The sequence below is a fragment of the Melozone crissalis genome, unplaced genomic scaffold (assembly GCF_028551555.1).
Source record: "Melozone crissalis strain CALT ecotype California unplaced genomic scaffold, PUWL_Pcris_2 ptg000247l_1, whole genome shotgun sequence".
Classification (NCBI taxonomy): Eukaryota; Metazoa; Chordata; class Aves; order Passeriformes; family Passerellidae; genus Melozone; species Melozone crissalis.
In genome coordinates, this window is record NW_026536006.1 from 571,597 (window position 1) to 590,047 (window position 18,451).

Below are 18,451 nucleotides of genomic sequence, written 5' to 3' on the forward strand. Positions count from 1 at the left end.
TCCACAAATGCTTTGTGGACGCCTCTTTCTGCAGCTTCAGGAAGAACGGAATTTGTTTCTGGTCACCAAATTTCCTGGCTCGGGGCTTCAGTGAGTCCCACTGGGAGGAGCTGTTCTCCAGGGGAGCAGGTTCAAGTTTCCGTGTGTTTGTTCCCTTCTGATAAAAACCTCCTGCAGTCTGAAGTAAGACTGCAGCTACTTTAGGAGTGTCCTTGTCCTCCTTTGCATTGTGCTAGCCAGCGTGCTCCTGAGACCAAAGCAAACCACAGAGGTTGGTCTGCAGAAAGAGATCTTCAGAAGTGCCTGGGTATGGACAGCAAGGGGTCAGCAGGTGATGGCTGAAGGGCTGGAAACAAAGGAAAGTACTAAAAAAAACCCTGAGAATTAGAGGCCGTTGCAGATAACCTTGATCATTTCTGTCTATCCAGCTGTGCCACAGCACTTTGATCTGTTTGGAAGGTTCTGGTGGTCACAAGAACCTTCATCACTGCTGCCCACAGGAGCCTTCATCACTGCTCTAAACAAGAACCTTCATCACTGCTGTCCACAGGAACCTTCATCATGCATTCTGCACAGGGCTCAGGAAATCCAAGCAGGAAATGTTGCTGCAGAAGGAAGATAAAAAAGGGAATTGTGATGTTCTAGGGTGGAACTGACTGGAAGCTTGTCGCAGACAACTTTTATGGAAAATCCTTTCCTTAGGATTTTTCCTCCTGAGAAGCTGGGAGGCCTCAGGAACAAAATGCAAACAATGGTTATCTGCTGCTGTGGGATGCAACAGGTGCATCTGTGATTGGTCTCATGTGGTTGTTTCTAATTAATGGCCAATCACAGTCAGCTGACTCAGACTCTCTGTCCAAGCCACAAGCCTTTGTGATCATTCTTTCTTTTTCTATTCTTAGCTGGCCTTCTGATGAAATCCTTCCTTCTATTCTTTTAGTATAGTTTTAATGTAATACATATCATAAAATAATAAATCAAGCCCTCTGAAACACGGAGTCAGATCTTTGTGTCTTCCCTCATCCTCAGACCCCTGTGAACACGGTCACAGAAGCTCTGTCAGCTTAGGTACAACTGGAGATAACTGTGTTCTAGTCAGGGTCTAAAGAATACAATAGTGCTCCAGGTAAAGTGATAAGGAAAATTAATTTTAACAGGGAAACATTTCTAACCCTAGAAAAGTGCAAGTATCAGCTGTCCTGGTAAAAGCTCTGCATCAACACCTTCCTTTTCTGGGGATGGCAGATGATGCTTTTGGTGTCTTCCAGGCTATACCTGAAGTGCATTGGATCAATAATCCCTCTGAGCTGTGCTGTTAACTTGGAACAGTAAATTCCAGGCTGGTTTGGTGAGTAACTTCTTTCTTAGATGGCTTTTCAAACTCTGCCCTCTGAGTCCATGAAGTGTCCCTATTCTTTAATGCAGCTGCTTTTTATTCCAGCCTCTTGCTTGGAGCATCTGGTAACTCTGCATAAGGATACCAGGAACAGGAAAAGAGAAATTGATAACTGAGGTCTCACACATTCCCCTGCACGTGCTTCTCACTGCTCAGAAAAGGAGAGAACACAGGGCCTGATGCGCAAGGCAGCAAATGGGTTAGCAGGTTAAAAGCAGCAGTGACAAAATAAAAAGCTTTCCAGGAGACTCCTGGGCTCAACAAAGTGGTTGAAGTGCCCAGAGGTGGTGGGCTCTGCTCCTTGTTCCCAGAGCAAATGTAGGAATTTTGCTTTTTAGCAGCTGAAACATCTCAGCTGCATGCCCACAGTGTTCTCCAAAGCTGCAAAGCCTGGCCAGCCTCAGCATCTTCTCCATCAGTTCCTGGTTATTTGCCTGTGCAGAAACCCAGGAATTTTGCTTTTTAACATATGAGACATCTCAGCTGCATGCCCACAGCATTGTCCAAAGCTGCAAAGCCTGGCCAGCCTCAGCATCTTCTCCATAAATTCCTTGTTCTTTGCCTGCTCCTGTTTTGTGCTCTCTCTGCTCTGGCTTGTAAAGGAGTTAAGGGGTGGGATCTGTGTGTAGAAACCCAGGAATTTTGCTTTTTAGCATCTGAGACATCTCAACTTCATGCCCAGAGTGTTCTTCGAAGCTGAGAGCATGCAAAGCCTGGCTAACTTCAACATCTCCTCCATCAGTCTCTGGTTCTTTGCTGCTCCTGCCCTGTGCTGGCTTCCAAGGAGTTAAGAGGTGGGATCTGTGTGTAGAAACCTAGGAATTTTGCTTTTTAACATCTGAGACATCTCAACCTCATGCCCACAGTGTTTTTCGAAGCTCTGAGTATGCAAAGCCTGGCCAACCTTCATCAGTCCCTGGTTATTTGCTGCTCTTGCTCTGTGCTCACTCTGCTCTGGTTTGTAGGGAGTTAAGAGGTGGGATTTGCATGTAGAAACCCAGGAATTTTGCTTTTTAGCAGCTGAGACATCTCAACTTCTTGCCCACAACATTCTCAAAGCCTGGCCAGCCTCAGCATCCCCTTCATCAGTTTTTGCTGCTCCTGCTCTGTGCTCACGCTGCCCTGGCTTCCAAGGAGTTAAGAGGTGGGATCTGTACATGAAACCCAGGAATTTTGCTTTTTAGCAGCTGAGACATCTTAACCACACGCCCATAACGTTCTCCAAAGCTGTGAGCACGCAAAGCCTGGCCAGCCTCAGCGTCTTCTCCATCAGTCCCTGGTTATTTGCTGCTCCTACTCTGTTCTGGCTTCCAAGGAGTTAAGAGATGCGATCTGTGTGTAGAAACCCAGGAATTTTGCTTTTTAGCAGCTGAAACATCTCAGCTGCATGCCCACAGCGTTCTCCAAAGCTGCAAAGCCTGGCCAGCCTCAGCATCTTCTCCCATCAGTTCCTGGTTATTTGCTGCTCCTGCTCTGTGCTCACTCTGCTCTGGTTTGTAGAGAGTTAAGAGGTGGGATTTGCGTGTAGAAACCCAGGAATTTTGGTTTTTAGCAGCTGAGACATCTCAATATCATACCCACAGCATTCTCTGAATCTGTGAGCATGCAAAGTGTGGCCAGCCTCAGCATCTTCTTCATCAATTTTTGGTTATTTGCTGCTTCTGCTCTGTTCTGGCTTCCAAGCAGTTAAGACTGGGATCTGAGTGTAGCAGGGGTTGTGTCCTGCCGCAGCCGGGAGGGGGGATGCTCCTGCTGGCTGCAGCGCGATTTCTTGACATCGGGAAAAAAGGAATTCTTGCGCCAAAGGCGGGAGTGCAGCTCAGCCACCCCACAGATGCTGAGCTCTGACCCTGCCTAAGCCTTGGAACCTGGAAGTGTCACCACGATGTTTTATGAAAAATCCTCTCACCAGGGTTTTTCTCCTCAGGAGCCTCAGAAAAGAAATGTAAACAATAATTATCTGATTGAGTTGGAATGTGGCCTGGAGGTTGCTCGCCAACAGGTGCATCTTTGATTGGCTCCATGTGAATTGTGTTTTCTTAATGAGCAATCTCAATCCAGCTGTGTCAGACTCTGAGAAGTCAATCTCGAGTTTTTATTAGCATTCTCTTCTTCTGATGGAATCTTTTCTCTATTTCTTTAGTATAGTTTTAGTATAGCATATATAATATAATATAATATAATATAATATAATATAATATAATATAATATAATATAATATAATATAATATAATATAATTCTATTGTAGTATTAACAATATAATATTTGTTATATCAATATATAGAATTTATATTATATTATATTATATTATATTATATTATATTATATTATATTATATTAAACAGTATATTGTAATTATATTATATATGAAAATTAATTAATTAATTAATATATTAAATAAAATTTTTAATATATTCATTAATAAATTAATATTGATAAATGTATTAATATAATCTATTTATTATATATTATATTGTATAGAAATATATAATATAATATAATATAATATAATATAATATAATATAATATAATATAATATAATATAATATAATAATATCAGCATTCTGAGAAACATGAAGTCAGATTCTCATCTCTTCCCTCATTCTGGGGACCCACAAACACCTCAAGGCAGGACTGGAGCAAAGGCTCAGGCGAATTTGGGTCTTGCAGGGAGCTCAGGGAGGCTCTAATGCCCAGAATGTTTGAGAGAAATGAGTTTACTGCACACAGCAGAATTTGGTGTCATTATCAAGTTCCCTGTTTTGAAAAATTAGAAAATTCCACAGAAAGAAATGCAAACTAGCAGAGAGCTGATTTAGTCCAACATCTCGAAGTGAGGCGCTCCCAGTGTGTTATGGTTAATTTTGACAATTAGTTATGGTTAATTATTATGGTTAATTTTGACAACTGCCATCAGTTATGGCAATGTTTCCTTAGCCTCAGTCCCCAGCAAAGGACTTGTGTGGTGGAGGCTCAATTAGGGTGATATTTTTTATTTTATTATTATTAGGGTGATAGTCCTATTGAAAGGAGCTCCCAGCTCCCTCCTGTCTGTGGAGCATTTAAATTCTGCAGCTTCCATTTAATTTTGTGATTTTTTTTCTTTTCCCCATGGGCATTGAGAGAACATTGCTATAAAAAGATGTGCAGCTGTATGTAGACTTGAGTGTATTATTTATCGATGTGGGAAAAACGCACAGAACTAAAGCTGCACCAGGAAACACATTTTAAAATTTAATCATTTCCTGCCCTTCATATTTTATCAGGACCTTCTCTATGTTATCAGTCATCATATTCTTTAAAAACTGTATGGTGTGCCAGTCTTTTTTCTTGGTTTTAGCACTGCTTGGTCTATGGGTAAAGCAACAGAACTGGGGGAACTTCAAAGGGAAAAGAAACAAAAGGGGAAAAAGGCAAGAAAATTTACTCTAGCAAAAAAGTGACCTACAATGTGTGCACAATTAAGTTTGCATCTCAGCTTCTCTCCAGTCTAAACAACCTGTGACTGTCAGGTAGATGAGGAATTGACATTAACCCCTGCTTTGCCATCTTTTATCACAACTGCCCAGAATTTGGGGAGCCGGTTCCAGAAAAGTGCAGCATTTGCAGAGTTCCCCCTGTGCAGACAGTTTTCCATGGCTGCTCTGCCCATGGGTTTGCACCTAGGAAATGTTTTTGGCAAGGGACAAGAACGGAGCTGATAAAGGCAGGGCTGCTCAGGAGCACACCTTGCTGCAGGGGATGGTGTGGTTCCCACGAAGAGCCCACGCCAAAAAAACCCATCCTGGTTTTATCCTGGTCCCCTGACACACTGGTGGTGCTTTTTGCAGGAACCAAAGTCAAGAACTGGGCTGATAAAGGCAGGGATGCTCAGAGGTGCCTGATAAGCACACTTTGCTGCAGGTGATGCCGTGGTCCCCACGAAGAGCCCACCCCAAAAACCCCATCCTGGTTTTATCCTGGTCCCATTACATACTGGTGCCCTATAAAGTCATTCCTCCAGGCCTCACCCCTGCGTTCCAACCTGGAATTGTTTGCTCTTTTGGAAAACAGCAGCAGGAGAAATGCAGGGCTCTGTGTAGAGCAGGAATGGCTGACTCTGGGTACCCTCAGAGAGGATTTGAGCTCTGGGGATGCCTGGGCAGGCAGGAGCTGGCAGCTTGGGTTTACTTTGCTGCTGCTGCTGCTGTGTGAAGAGCAGAACTGAACCCTTCATTTCTGCCTCCTGCTCACGGCTCAGATCCCTCCCCTCCCCTCGCTGCTCAGTCAGCGGGGAGATGCGAGCAGGGAAGGAAGGAAGGATGCTGCTGAGCCGCACTTTGCTCCAGCACTTGGCACATCCTTTGCAGAATCTGCTGCTTCCTGAGCAGGGATGCTGCCTGCCTGCCTGCTGAGCAATGCAGCCATTCCCCACTGCTCCCTTTGCAGGAGGATGGAACCATAACCGGGAGAGTGAGTGAGCGATGCGGCGGCTGCTGCTGCTGCTGCACACAGCCTGACTGCGAGGAAGAGAATTGGAGAGCCTGGAATATGTGCCTGCCTCAGCAGGCACTGCAGTGGAAAAGCCCCTGACTGAACAAGATGCAGCTTGCTGCTCTTTAGGCTTTGCCACAGAGAACTCAGGAGTCGGATGAAATGCATCGGCCTCCTTCTCCACCGCTCCTCTATTGTCACCAGGCATTAATTGCTGGGAGTTATTTTCCTTCCTGTGGCTGACTGCCTGCAGCTTTTTTCCCCACTGCGGGAGGAGCAGTGAGGGAGGGAGAGCACAACACCAGCCCAGCGCCCTGTCCCACCAGAAGGCTCCTGCCTGCGTGATGTGCCAGCACGGCCAAGGGCTGCTGCAATGGTGCGGAGAACCTCTGGAACACCTGGATTTGGGGTTATTCGTGGCTCATAAAGTGGTCCCAGCTTCCATCTAGCAGCTACCTGGAGACGCTGGCTGTCCTTTGGGGCTCACTGACTGCTTCCAATTTTCCTCCCATCGCTGCTTTCACACTCATCTGGGTCGGCAGCGTCTGGGAGAGGGGAACGCATTCCCCCGGCCAGGAATAGGAGAGTGCTGCACAAAAAGTGCAGGTGTGAGCTCCGGAGGGGACTGCAGCGTGACCAGCCATGGCTCAAGCCGCTAAGCAGCTGAAGAAAATCAAAGACATCGAGGCTCAGGCTCTGCAGGAGCAGAAGGAGAAGGAGGAATCCAACCGCAAGCGCAGGAACCGCTCTCGGGACAGGAAGAAAAAGGTCAGTGCTGCTGCTGGGGTTTGCAGCCCTGCAATGAGCCTGTGCTCTGTCTGGGGGCACGGCAGGGTGGGCACAGCATGGCACAGGGGCACAGAGGTCCCCTGTGTGCAGGCAGCATGTCGGATATGGCAGAGGAACAGTGTGGCAAACACAGGACAACTTTTGGGAGCAGAAATCTGCTGTTTACCCTGACAGCTTGCGGGGAGCTGGGGGAGAGAGGGAGGGAGCTCAGATATAAAAAAAACCCAATGAGGGGATAAGGGAACTGAGGGCTTTACCCAGGCAGCTTACTAGACCCAGTAACAGATTTGATCTCTATGATAAAAATCCTGTTTTCTGGCTTCCTGCAGTTTCCCACAATCGCTTTGTATGTTCAGGGCTAAGGAACGTGAGACCCCCACCCCTTTTTTTAGTGAAAGACTCATTTTGCTGCCCACCCCATCCCTTGCTTAACCTGCACCAGGATATTGAGAGGGGGTAGGATATTCTTGCCATGCAGAATTTTGAAACCAGGGCACAGCAGGAGCAGACTCCTGACAGAGAAGGCATTTTTGTGCAGAGCTCTGTGGGCTCTGCTGCTGTATTTGTGCATGGGACAGGGGTCATCCAGCAGGTGAGGGGAATCAGGGACAGCACAGAGGTGTCTGTCCCTTCTGCTGCTACCAGCATGCTGTTTGGAGCTCTAGATCCTCCCTGAAAAGTCACTTTTGGCAGTTTTTTCCTTGCTGCACGAGTGGGCATCTTGCTAAGATAGCTTTGCTGCCCCTTGAAGACCTCTGGAACCTGAATGTTCTTATCTCAGCACGCTCTGAGGGTTTCTGTGCCATGCACCAGTGCAGGAAGGCAGCGAGGAGAGAGGTGAAGCCAAGGATAACCGAGGATTTCTCTGACAGGAGGCTGTGGCACAGGGATGCTCAGGTGGGCTCCTGCTCTGCCTTTGAGTGCTGGAGATTTCCCTGTGGCCCCAGTGAGCAGGAGCCTCACAGCAGAGCTCTGCTGGTGGAGCATCCTCACAGCTGGGCCCTGAGGGTGCTGAGCAGAGCCCTGCTTGTCCTAAAGCTGGGCCAGGGCAGCCTGGACAGGTCTGTGACCACAGACAGTGAGTCCTTAGTGGGTACATAGGGCAGATGCGAGGCCTGCAGGCAGCTGGGGGGTTCAGTGTGGGGTCTGTCGTGCCAGATCCTCCTCCTCCACTGATAATAATTGCTGGGTGCTTGCAGGCTGCTCCCTGCAGGGCCTCTTGCTGATGGAGCAGCTTCCCTGAGGGCTTTGAAGGGGATGTGGTGTGAGGAACCACCACATCAGGACGTTTTTCTGGTGTCTCTTGTTACCCCTGTGTGGAGAGCTTGGTTCAAACATGGCTCAAAGAAAGAGGCCATGAAGATATACAGCTGATGGAAAAGTAAAAAGGCAGCTGTAAGCAGCAATTCTCAAGCCTGTTTCTGTAAACAACAAAGTTCTCAGGCACATTTCTGTAAACAGCAGAGTTCTCAGGCTGTTTTTTCATAACAGGTAAACATTCTGTCCTTGGCTGCTTTGGGAAAGCAAAAGTGACAAACATGGAGGCCTTGAGAACCGTTCATATCAGGGTGAGAAAACAAATCTTGGTTTCAATAGCAAACCACAGGCATTGAAAACAAAAGGAGGGATTAATGTGTAATCTGTAGCCTATGATGAGCTCAGGTTTTGCGATATGTATGAGCTTAATTAACACTGTTATAAAACGTGCCTGGTGGATCAATAAATCGGAGTTCGATGCTCATCAATCGGATGGTCGTCTCCCTTCACTTCATCACCCCTGCCCCAAAGCCTCAGTGCCAGTGTTTTTCCTGTGCAATCTCCTTGGGGCCAGGCAGGATATATTGGAATCTTTCTGCCAGGACGTGCTGGGATCCCTCACCCTGCTTTGCTGCAGTTCTCGGGGGTTGATTTGGGTTTGCTCAGTGCCTGTTTGTGCCCTGTGAGCTGCATGGGACTCGCGTGGTGCCCATGCCCAAGGCCCTGGCAGCGTCTGTTGGGATGCGCTGGAACCACTGAGATGTCACTGACTCCTTCCTCTGCCCCTCCTCTTCCTCCTCTTCCTCCTGCCAGCTGTACCTTGCTGTGTACACAGACACAGCAGATGGTTTTCATTCACCTGGTGTTTGCACAGTGCGGGGTGTCATTGATTTCATTGATATCATTGATAGTAGAGTTATACCTCTGCTAACTTTCATTTCACCAAGCACAGCTGAAATAAAAGTTAGTAAAGGTACAACTTATGATCCAGGAAAGCCTTAGCATGACACAAAGCAGGGGAGATGGAGATGATGGCCTCAGGATGAAATATCTTCTCATCCCATTCCATGAGAGCTGCTGTTATGCCTTCAGTTTATTATCCACCAGCATTTCCTGGAGTTTTTGTTGGTTGTATGTGTCCCATGAACTGCATGGCTGTATCCTGCAAGAACCTTGTGTTCTGTGACACTTTGAGGCAGTAAATTCTGTTATTTAATCCTGTATTGCCCAAAAACCTTCTCCTTGGATGGTTGTATTCGTACAATCTCCATGGTTGTATTTGTTGCTTTCCAGTTTCCGCAGCAATTTCTTGGGTTTTGTATTAAGTGCAATTCCTTGGGGTTTGTGTAATGATAACCTGATTGACCTTGTTCTGTCCATGTGCTCTCCACCTCTTGTTTTTCTCTTGGCATGAGCACAGTCCAGATGTAGAACCTTGTCCCTTCTCCAACATTCCCTCCAATATTCAGATGATGACAGCTGAGTTTTCATTTGCCTGCATCAGGGATTTAAGGAATGGCTCCTTGCCACTCCTCCAGGCTCCCTGTCCATTCCAGGAATATTTCTGCTTTGGGCAGAGCTGCCAGGCATGTCCTGGGGTGTTCCTGCTCTGCAGAGTGCCCGGGGGTTGTCTCAATCTTAGGGTGACCCCAGAGGCCAAGTTTTCAATATTTCTGTGTGTTCCTACATTTAATGGAAAAATGAAGAGTTACCAGGGCTGTGGCATGATGCGTTTGTGACTTCTGATGATGCCCTGCAGACAAATGAGCAAAATAGAGTGTGAATGAACACAAGATCACTGCTATTAGAGAATGTGCCAAGCATCTCTGGGCTGGCTCCTTGCTGTTCCTGCTGCAGGATCCCAGCTTCAAATCTCTGTGTTTTCAATATTAAGGGGGACCAGAGCCATTCTGTCACTGCTGCAGGGCTGCACGCGGAGTTTCTGCCCTGACAGGGAAGCAGGGATTGACAGGAGCAATATCTGTGCTTTGGGTGCAGCTGAATGTCTCCTTTTTGTGGTTTTGAGAGGCAGCCATAGGCAAGAACATTTCCTTCCCTTCCCTGCAGATGTGGTGAGGCTGCCTCAGCAGGAAGGGAAATCATGAAGATCACTTCAAAGGCAGTCCTGGCCTTGCCAGGGCCAGTGGGCACCACCAAAACACATTGGAAAAGTGGAAAAGTAGAAAAGTGATGTCCTGACGCTGTTTGTGAGGCAGCTCTTATAATGTGAACACAGTTATTTGAGTTCTTTTTGAGTTGCATGTGACCATTGTAGTTAAGGCAGAAAATGGACCAAATCCCTTGCCAGGAATGAATTTATGGAAGCATTGGCAGAGCTCACCAAATGGGTTAGAAAGGGCCCAAACTGGGGCCCAGAGCACTTGGCTTGCCCTTTATCTCAAATATAAATATTCAAGCAACTTGCAGCTGTTCCAGGTGGTCCACAATGCTGGTGGCATTGTAACCTAACTTTAACTGAGACTAATAAATAAAAGTTAGTACTTCCATGGAAATCTTTCTTCCTATTGAAGAACTTATCCTGGTACTAAATTCACCCAAATATTTCATCAAGTATAAAGAGGGGCAGGCACCTTCATCTGCCTCTCCACAAAGGTGCAGATCCCAGCTGCACTTCTCAGTGGACACACAGGAGGCTGGAACCTCTAAAATGTCTTTGAAAAGAGTGCAAATAGCAGGAGGACTTCCAATACTGTGCAAAGAACTCCTCAGGTGCACATGTCAGAGCATATTCAGGCTCTGTGCAGCATAACTGGGGCTATAGTATTAAATAACAATCTAACCAAAAGCTTGAAGGGAAATTCTTGTGGTGATTCCTATCAGTGTTTAAATTATGAAAGATGTGATAGATCCTCTCAGAACCTTCAGAGCAAACTTTGCTTGGGAACAAGGTTGCCTGAATTTACCTCTTCTTCTTCTTCTTCTTCTTCTTCTTCTTCTTCTTCTCCTTCTCCTTCTCCTTCTCCTTCTCCTTCTCCTTCTCCTTCTTTCTTTTTTTTTTTTTTCCTTTCTTTTTCTTCTTTTATTTTTTTCTGGCAGGGGGGCAGGGAAGGTAAAATAAGGAACAAAACTCTTTTCTCTTTCTGCTTCTCTCTGCTTTCTTTGTCTTGCAAGTGTTCAACAGTAAGAAGTCTCTTGCTATGGATTTGTAGAGCATCTCCCACAACGAGTTCTTGATTAGCAAGTGATTCCTAATAACAAACTCCCTGCCTAAAACTCCTTGGCTTCTTTTCTGGTTGCTAGTTTCCTGAAAACAGCATGCAGATCAGCCTGAGGGCTCGTGGATCTCCCCATTTCAGTCTGGCACCCATCCTTGGTGCTGCACTGCTCTGCGTGGAAATGTTTTAGTGCTCAGGATTACACACTGAGACACATCCTGCCAGGAGGGTGCTTTGGGGAAGGGAGGCAAGAAATCTGTGAGAGTGGGTTTGGATTTAGGGGGAAAGTGAGAGCAAGGTGTTTCCATTTGGCAGGGACAGAGCTGGAGTGAAATGGTGGGGAAGAGCTAAGGGAGGGCAGAGGATCAAGTGACCCCCTTCCTGTATTCAAGCATGGATAAGGGATAAATTTGTGCAATAAAAAGGCTGATAACGACTGTCAGAAGAATCTCTGAGCTGAGGTGTGTGAGGTAGAGGCAGCGCTGAGCTAATTGGGGCGACGTGGAGGATGCTGATGAGAATGTTTCACATGGATTAATATTCCCCTCCTTTGGAAGCTGGGGAAATGTGGTATCTAGAGCAAGTCGGGCAGGGTTTGGACCAACACAAACTCAATCAGACAGAGGAGCAATTACAGATGATGATTCCTCAGAAGGACAGTCACACTGTGCGGGGTGGCTGCGCCTGTGCTTTGTGTGTGACAAGCAAAAGAGGCCACAGCCACTCAATTCACTGATAGGGTGTATCAGGGTGGTCTGAGCTCGGCATTCTGAGGCAGAAAACCGAGACACCTCGGTCAGAATTATGCAATGAGCGCACGAGAAACTGGGGTGAGAAATCGCTGCTGGAGCGCTGCCAAGGAGCAGCCGCTGGGTTCGTTCCGTCTGCATCCCTTCCAATGCTGCTCCTTTGCAGCAGCCTTCAGCTTGCTCTGGGCTCACAAAGGATGCTGAGAGAAGAGTGATGCAGACAGAAGGAGGGCAGAGCATTTCAGCAGAGCCAGCTGCAGATGGCTCAGAACACCCCAGTGATAACTGGGTTCTGAGCTCTGCTGTGTCCTGCTCCCATGGGTGGTCACTGTGCCATCACTGGATCACTGAGATTCCTGCATTCAGAGGCTGTAGGTGCTGCCAGAGGTGTGGCATGGCTGGCTGTGAGCCCCCAGGGCCCTCACTAGCTGCTGGAGGTGTGCTGGTATTTACCTGCAAACTGGAGCTCAGCAGGAGAAAGGACCTTGCTGGAACACAAGAGCTGCTTTGTCTCCTTTCCCCATGATGAGGGGACAAACAGGAGCAGAAAATGGGCACCTGGATGTGAGGGATGCTGGGCAGGAGCAGAACCCACTGCTGCAGGGATGGCAGAAAGCACTGGAGAGGGATGTTGGTGCTATTCTGCGCTGCTGCTCCGCAGCCTCTTAAATTATTCAGGTGATAACAGCATCTGTATGTGCCTGGCGAGCCCTCTGTGCTGAAAACGAGGTGAGCAGCCTCTGAAGCCCTGTAGCATTCAGAAATGTGTCTCAGGAGCAGGTTCTGTTCAAGCTGTGCCCTGTCCCCTGGCCAGGACACCTGCCCCAGGAGGGCACTGGCTGAATGCAGGCAGCAAACGCTTGCAGGAGCAAATGCTTGCAGGAGGGTGAGCACAAAAAGCACGAAAATCCTGCGTGTGACAGCCTGGTGGGCTCGGTCTGTCCTGCACAGGAAGCCACCTGCAGTGTGGTGATGCTGAGGTAGAGCTGAGATCAAAGGAAAGCAAGCTAGGTCTGAGCTCAAAAGAAAGCAGATTTACAGAGTGCTAAAATTAGAAGTTTAGTCTGAATCATGCTAATTTGTTTTAATTGTCCAAGTGTGTCAGGGTTGTTCAGAAATGTAATCTTTCTGTCATGGTCTGGAAAGGTGTAGCAGCATCACCAGGGGTGTGATGGATCAAGGATGGTGGAGGTTTCTGGGCTCCCTGGCCTATTTTACATCTTTCTTGCAGTCCTCACCTCCAGCTCTCAAAATGCCACCAGGCTAGGCTCTAAAAACCTTAGTTCTGGACTGAATAGACCAGACTTGTTAAAACTTTCAGTGAGCACAGGGCAGCTTCCTATGTGGAAGGAAGCTCCTGCCACCTTCTCTCTCTAAGGGCACTTCTCAGCCTGACAGAACCATCTGAAAATTCACATTTTCTTTCACAGATGATTATGTCATGTTCTGAGCCTCGACTCTGCAAGCAGCGGCAAAAAAAATCCAAGCTCCCTTTTCTATTTGCAAACCAGATTTTGCTGACTGGGTGAAACTTTGTGCCAGAGCCTCACATCTCTGTGTAGGGGCTGCGAGTGTAGGGGACAGTGGTAAATTTGGGGCTTCAAAATGTTGCATCCTCAGTGAAAAATCTGCAGCAGGGACAAAGCAGCTGGTCTTGGGAGGAGGAAGGAGAGAACACAGCAGCAGGAGAGCGTTTGGAACACAGACGAGGTTTCTATATTTGTACAGAGATGAGGAAAGAGGGAGAGAGTGTGTGTGCACGTTTGTGTGAGTGTGGCCAGGCCACAGGAGCATTCCTGTGTAAAGGAAAAGGTTCTCCAGCAAGAGAGCAAGCACAAGTGAAGGCTGGGGTCTGTTGTGTTTGCAGGGAATGGCTGGCAAAGGCAGGAATGATGCATCTGACTCCAGGTTCTCAGAAGGCAAATTATTACTTTATAATAATATATTAAAGAATGCCAAACTATACTAAAGAATACAGAAAGGATACTTACACAATGCTAAAAAGACAATAATGAAAACTCATTACTCTTTCCAGAGCCTCAACACAGCTTGGCCTTGATTGGCCAAAGAGTCAAAACAATTCACATTAAACCAATGAAACAATCATAAACAATCTCCAAACACATTCCAAAGCAGCAAAACACAGGAGAAGCAAATGAGATAAGAATTGTTTTCCTTTTCTCTGAGGCTTCTCAGCTTCCCAGGAGCAAAATCCTGGGCAAAGGGATTTTTCAGAGAATGTGAATGCCACAATGGTCTGTCACTACCCTGTGGTGAGTTTGCAGGATTTGTAGGGTACAGTCATGTGCCTAAGTTTGAACTTTTAAATGGGAAATGCAGAGAACAGCACACTGAAACCCTTTGCAGAATATAAGCTATGTTTGGATTTTAACCAGTGTGATAGTCTCTGCAAAGGAATAATAAGTATTGTCACCTTCTTACAGTGGTTAGAAGTTGAGTGTGAATTATGCTGATTTGTTTTAATTGTCTAAGTGTGTCAGGGCTGTTCAGAAATGTCACCTTTCTGTCATGCTCTGGAAAGGTGCAGTGTCACCAGTGCTATGATGGTAGGATGACCTTCTTACACTGTCATTTCTCCAGATACTCTGCAGGAAATTCACTGTATTGAGTCCATTCATGGTGCCATGCTTGGAATGAGGAGCACTGTGTCTTTCCCAGGACTTGCTGGTTACAACCCCAAAGAATCAGATAAATCCTGTGAGATAAACAGTGTTTGGTGGGTGTGACAGACAGGTGTGGGTGAGTGAAACACAGGTTCAGCTTTAACAAAATACTGTGTACTGAGCTCTTTATTACATTGATCTGAATACGGAGGGGAAGAGTAAAAGGTCCTTCTTTGGTCTGCCTGGAAATCAGCTGTACCTTGCTGATGACTGAAGTGTGAGCTTTCACTGTGTGCTATAACCATAAACACAAATATCTTGTAGGTTCTCACACTGCTGTTTGAATCAACAACATTCTCCTGTAAATGCTTTGCATGGGTTTGATTATAGTAGTAACTACTGTGTCCTTAAATATGATGCTAAACTTCAACAACCCAGTTTTCTTGAGTTGTGAATTTCTGCATGGAGTTTCTCTTATTTTGGAGTGATTTTTTAAATTTATTTCCCCTTCCCATTTCCGTTGTGGTGAATGAAAATACTTGGACTGATAGCGGGAACAAGGAGGTGGTGGTAGAGAGTTCTAAAAAGGGTAAATCTTAGTGAATTGGCTTTTGATGCTAAAGTTGCCTTACCTGCAGTGGGGAGTGTTATAATTCTTCCCATCTTTAAAGCTGAAAGAGAATTGGTGTCTGTGGAACATTGGTTTGGCTTGGGCAGGGAGAGGAGGTTCTGAACTAGGAGATGCCTGCATGGGATCAGCGTTTATCCTGAATTCTTTAATTCCCTCTGCTTTTCCAGCAGAGTTCCCCAGCCCTTTTCCTGGCAGGATCACCTCAGCTCGCAGGGGCGGCAGTGGGTTTGGTCCAAGCAGGGATTGCTCAGTGGAGCACGGCGTGGCAGCTCCCCTCACACGCAGCTTGGCCGCGCCGCCGCTCTGATGCAGGACAAGCAGGCTGTCCCCCTTTCTGTGAGGACTGGGAATGAAAAATCCTTCTCATCAGCCTGCTGCCGAATGGCTGAGGAGCTGGGATTGCTGTAAGAGGAGCTGCAGCATCACAGGGCAGAAGTATAAAATATCTGTTGCCCATTGTGATGGTGTTTGCAGGGATCCAAGGATGAGGGAAGAGACAAGAATGTTGACTCCATGTTTCAGAAGGCTTCATGTATTATTTTATCATATATATTATATTAAAACTATTCTAAAAGAATAGAAGAAATTATTTCATCAGAAGGCCAGCTAAGAATAGAAAAAGAAGGAATAATAACAAAAGCTTCTGTCTCTGACCCTCTCTCTGAGCCAGCTGACTGTGATTGGCCATTAATTAGAAACAACCACACGAGACCAATCACAGATGCACCTGTTGCATTCCACAGCAGCAGATAACCATTGTTTACATTTTGTTCCTGAGGCCACTCAGCCTCAACCCTAAGGAAAGGATTTTCCATAGAAGATGTCTGTGACAGCCCACCAGAGCTGTATCAGCAAAACTGCTCCTCAAAACTTGTAAATTGTCCCTCAGACCTGTCAGGGAAGTCCTCCAAGGCCAGCAGCAGTTCAGGAATGCATCACAAACACCTTCTCTCCATTCCAAAGGTGAGGCAGCAGCATTTGCTGCCTCCTGCCAACATTTCACAGGCATCAGCAGCTCTGGCCCGCAGAGCTCTCAGTGTTTTGTGTGGCACCATCATCATTTTCTGCGCAGGGTCAATGAGGGACATCCACTCTGCCTTCCCTGCGTAGCCAGACACCGTGGGCAAATTGCAGATATTTGGGAAGAGGAGCTGACATCTCTCACTAATTCACTCTGCCTTAGAGCCAAGAAAGCTGTGAAGGCACTTGGAGCAGCCGATGGGGATGCTCTGCTCACAGCTGCAATAATGATGCAACTTCCTCATGAAAACGGGAGATAAGGTGCATCACCGAGAGGGAGCATTGCATATTGAGAGATTTAGTCCGAATAGATTTTTTTCTTTGCATTGGTGGTGTGGTTTTTGTCTGTTTTGTCAGGAATAAACGCAGCATTTTTCCTGGAGAAGGTGCACCGTGATAAGATGTGAACCTGTAGTTTGTTCTGGACAGTAAAAACCCATTGAAAAACACTGAGAAATAAAAAAATAAATTAAAAAACCCCAAACCAAACCAACAAACAAAAACCCCAAAACCACCAAAAACCTGCAAAAAATAACCCCCCAAACCCCCCCCCCCAAAAAAAACCCAAAAAACCCCCAAAAAAACCCCAAAAAAACCCAAAAAAGAGAGATCAGAAAAGGATGAAGCTTCAGAGTTTCCTTTATTGTTTTAGGAGATTTCTGTGGAGAAAACCAAGCACCACAAATGAAGCACGTAAGATGATTTTTGCCCTCTTTCTGGAGCTGCAGCTGCTGCAATCAGCTCCCCACCCTCAAGCTGTCTGTGCTGTTTGCTGCCAAGCTTTGCCAAGCAGGTTGCTGGGATAATATTGGGCTTTTTTAATGAACAAAAAAGTGCCTGGAAAACAGATCTATATAATTTTTGCATTAGAAGAGGCATATGACATACCAGAGATGTGATTGGGAGGTGCCAAGAAACAACAAAGAATGAAGGAATTTCTCTAAATACCCAACCATGAATACAAGGACCTAATTTTGGCTATGTTTTTACAGACCAGCATCAACAAACATGCATGCAAACATGTTTGGAGGGTGTTATGTCCAAACCTTGCAGGTAACCCATCAAAGCAGCTGTAATAAAACTGGTGCTCTCACATATCTGCCACATCCTGGCCAAAAAAAGGTTTCTCAGCCTCTGCTTTTTGTTACTATATTATACCATAATACACTATATTATATGAAAAACTGTTCAAACTCTTTATTTTTACTACACTATCCCATAATACACTATACTTAATAAAAAACTGATCAAAAAATTTATTGTTACTACACTTTACTACATGAAAAACTGGTCAGACTCTTTATTATTACCACACTATCCCATAATACATGAAAAACTGATCAAACACTTTATTATTATTACATTATACCGTAATACACTATATTATATGAAAAATTGATCAAACTCTTTATTTTTAGTACACTGTACCATACTACACTATATTGTATGAAAAACTGATCACTTTATTGTTACAACATTATACTACATGAAAAACTGATCAAACTCTGTTATTACCACACTATCCCATACTACATGAAAAACTGATTAAACATTTTATTATTACTACACTATCCCATAATACACTGTATTATATGAAAAACTGATCAAACTCTTTATTGCTACTACATTATACTACATGAAAAACTGATCAAATACTTTTTTGTTACTCCACCATATAATAATACACTATATTATATTAAAAACTGATCAAACTCTTTATTATTACCACACTATCCCATAATGCATGAAAAACTGATCAAACACTTTATTATTACTACATTATACCGTAATACACTATATTATATGAAAAACTGATCAAACTCTTTATTATTACTACATTATAGTACATGAAAAATTGATCAAACTCTTTATTATTACTACACCATCCCATAATACACTATATTATATGAAAAATTGATCAAACTCTTTGTTTTTAGTACACTGTACCATACTACACTATATTGTATGAAAAACTGACCACTTTATTGTTCCTACATTATACCATATAAAAAACTGATCAAACTCTTTATTGTTACTACATTATAGTACATGAAAAACTGATCAAACTCTTTATTATTACCACACTATCCCATACTACATAAAAAACTGATCAAACTCTTTATTGTTACTACACTATACTACATGAAAAACTGATCATACTCTTTATTATTATGATAAACATTTTATTATAACTGATCAAACATATTTATTATCACTATCCCATCCTACACTGTACTACATGAAAAACCCTTCACCCTTGCCACACACACATGGATCCAACTGGTCAATAAATCAAAACACCAAAGCCAGAGTCCAATTAACAAACTAAATTTTG

The 18,451-nt window shown here is 45.1% G+C and overlaps 1 protein-coding gene across 5 annotated transcripts in view; it reads left to right on the forward strand.

Moving 5' to 3' along the window:
* The first annotated feature begins 5,673 nt into the window (after positions 1-5,673).
* ANK1 (ankyrin 1) overlaps positions 5,674-18,451 on the forward strand; it is a 68,816-nt gene continuing 56,038 nt past the window's right edge. For all 5 annotated transcript variants that reach the window (XM_054294421.1, XM_054294424.1, XM_054294426.1 and 2 more), the window contains exon 1: positions 5,674-6,638. In XM_054294421.1, the coding sequence (XP_054150396.1) occupies positions 6,513-6,638 (126 nt within the window). In that variant the 5' untranslated portion in view covers positions 5,674-6,512. The remainder of the gene's footprint in view (positions 6,639-18,451) is intronic.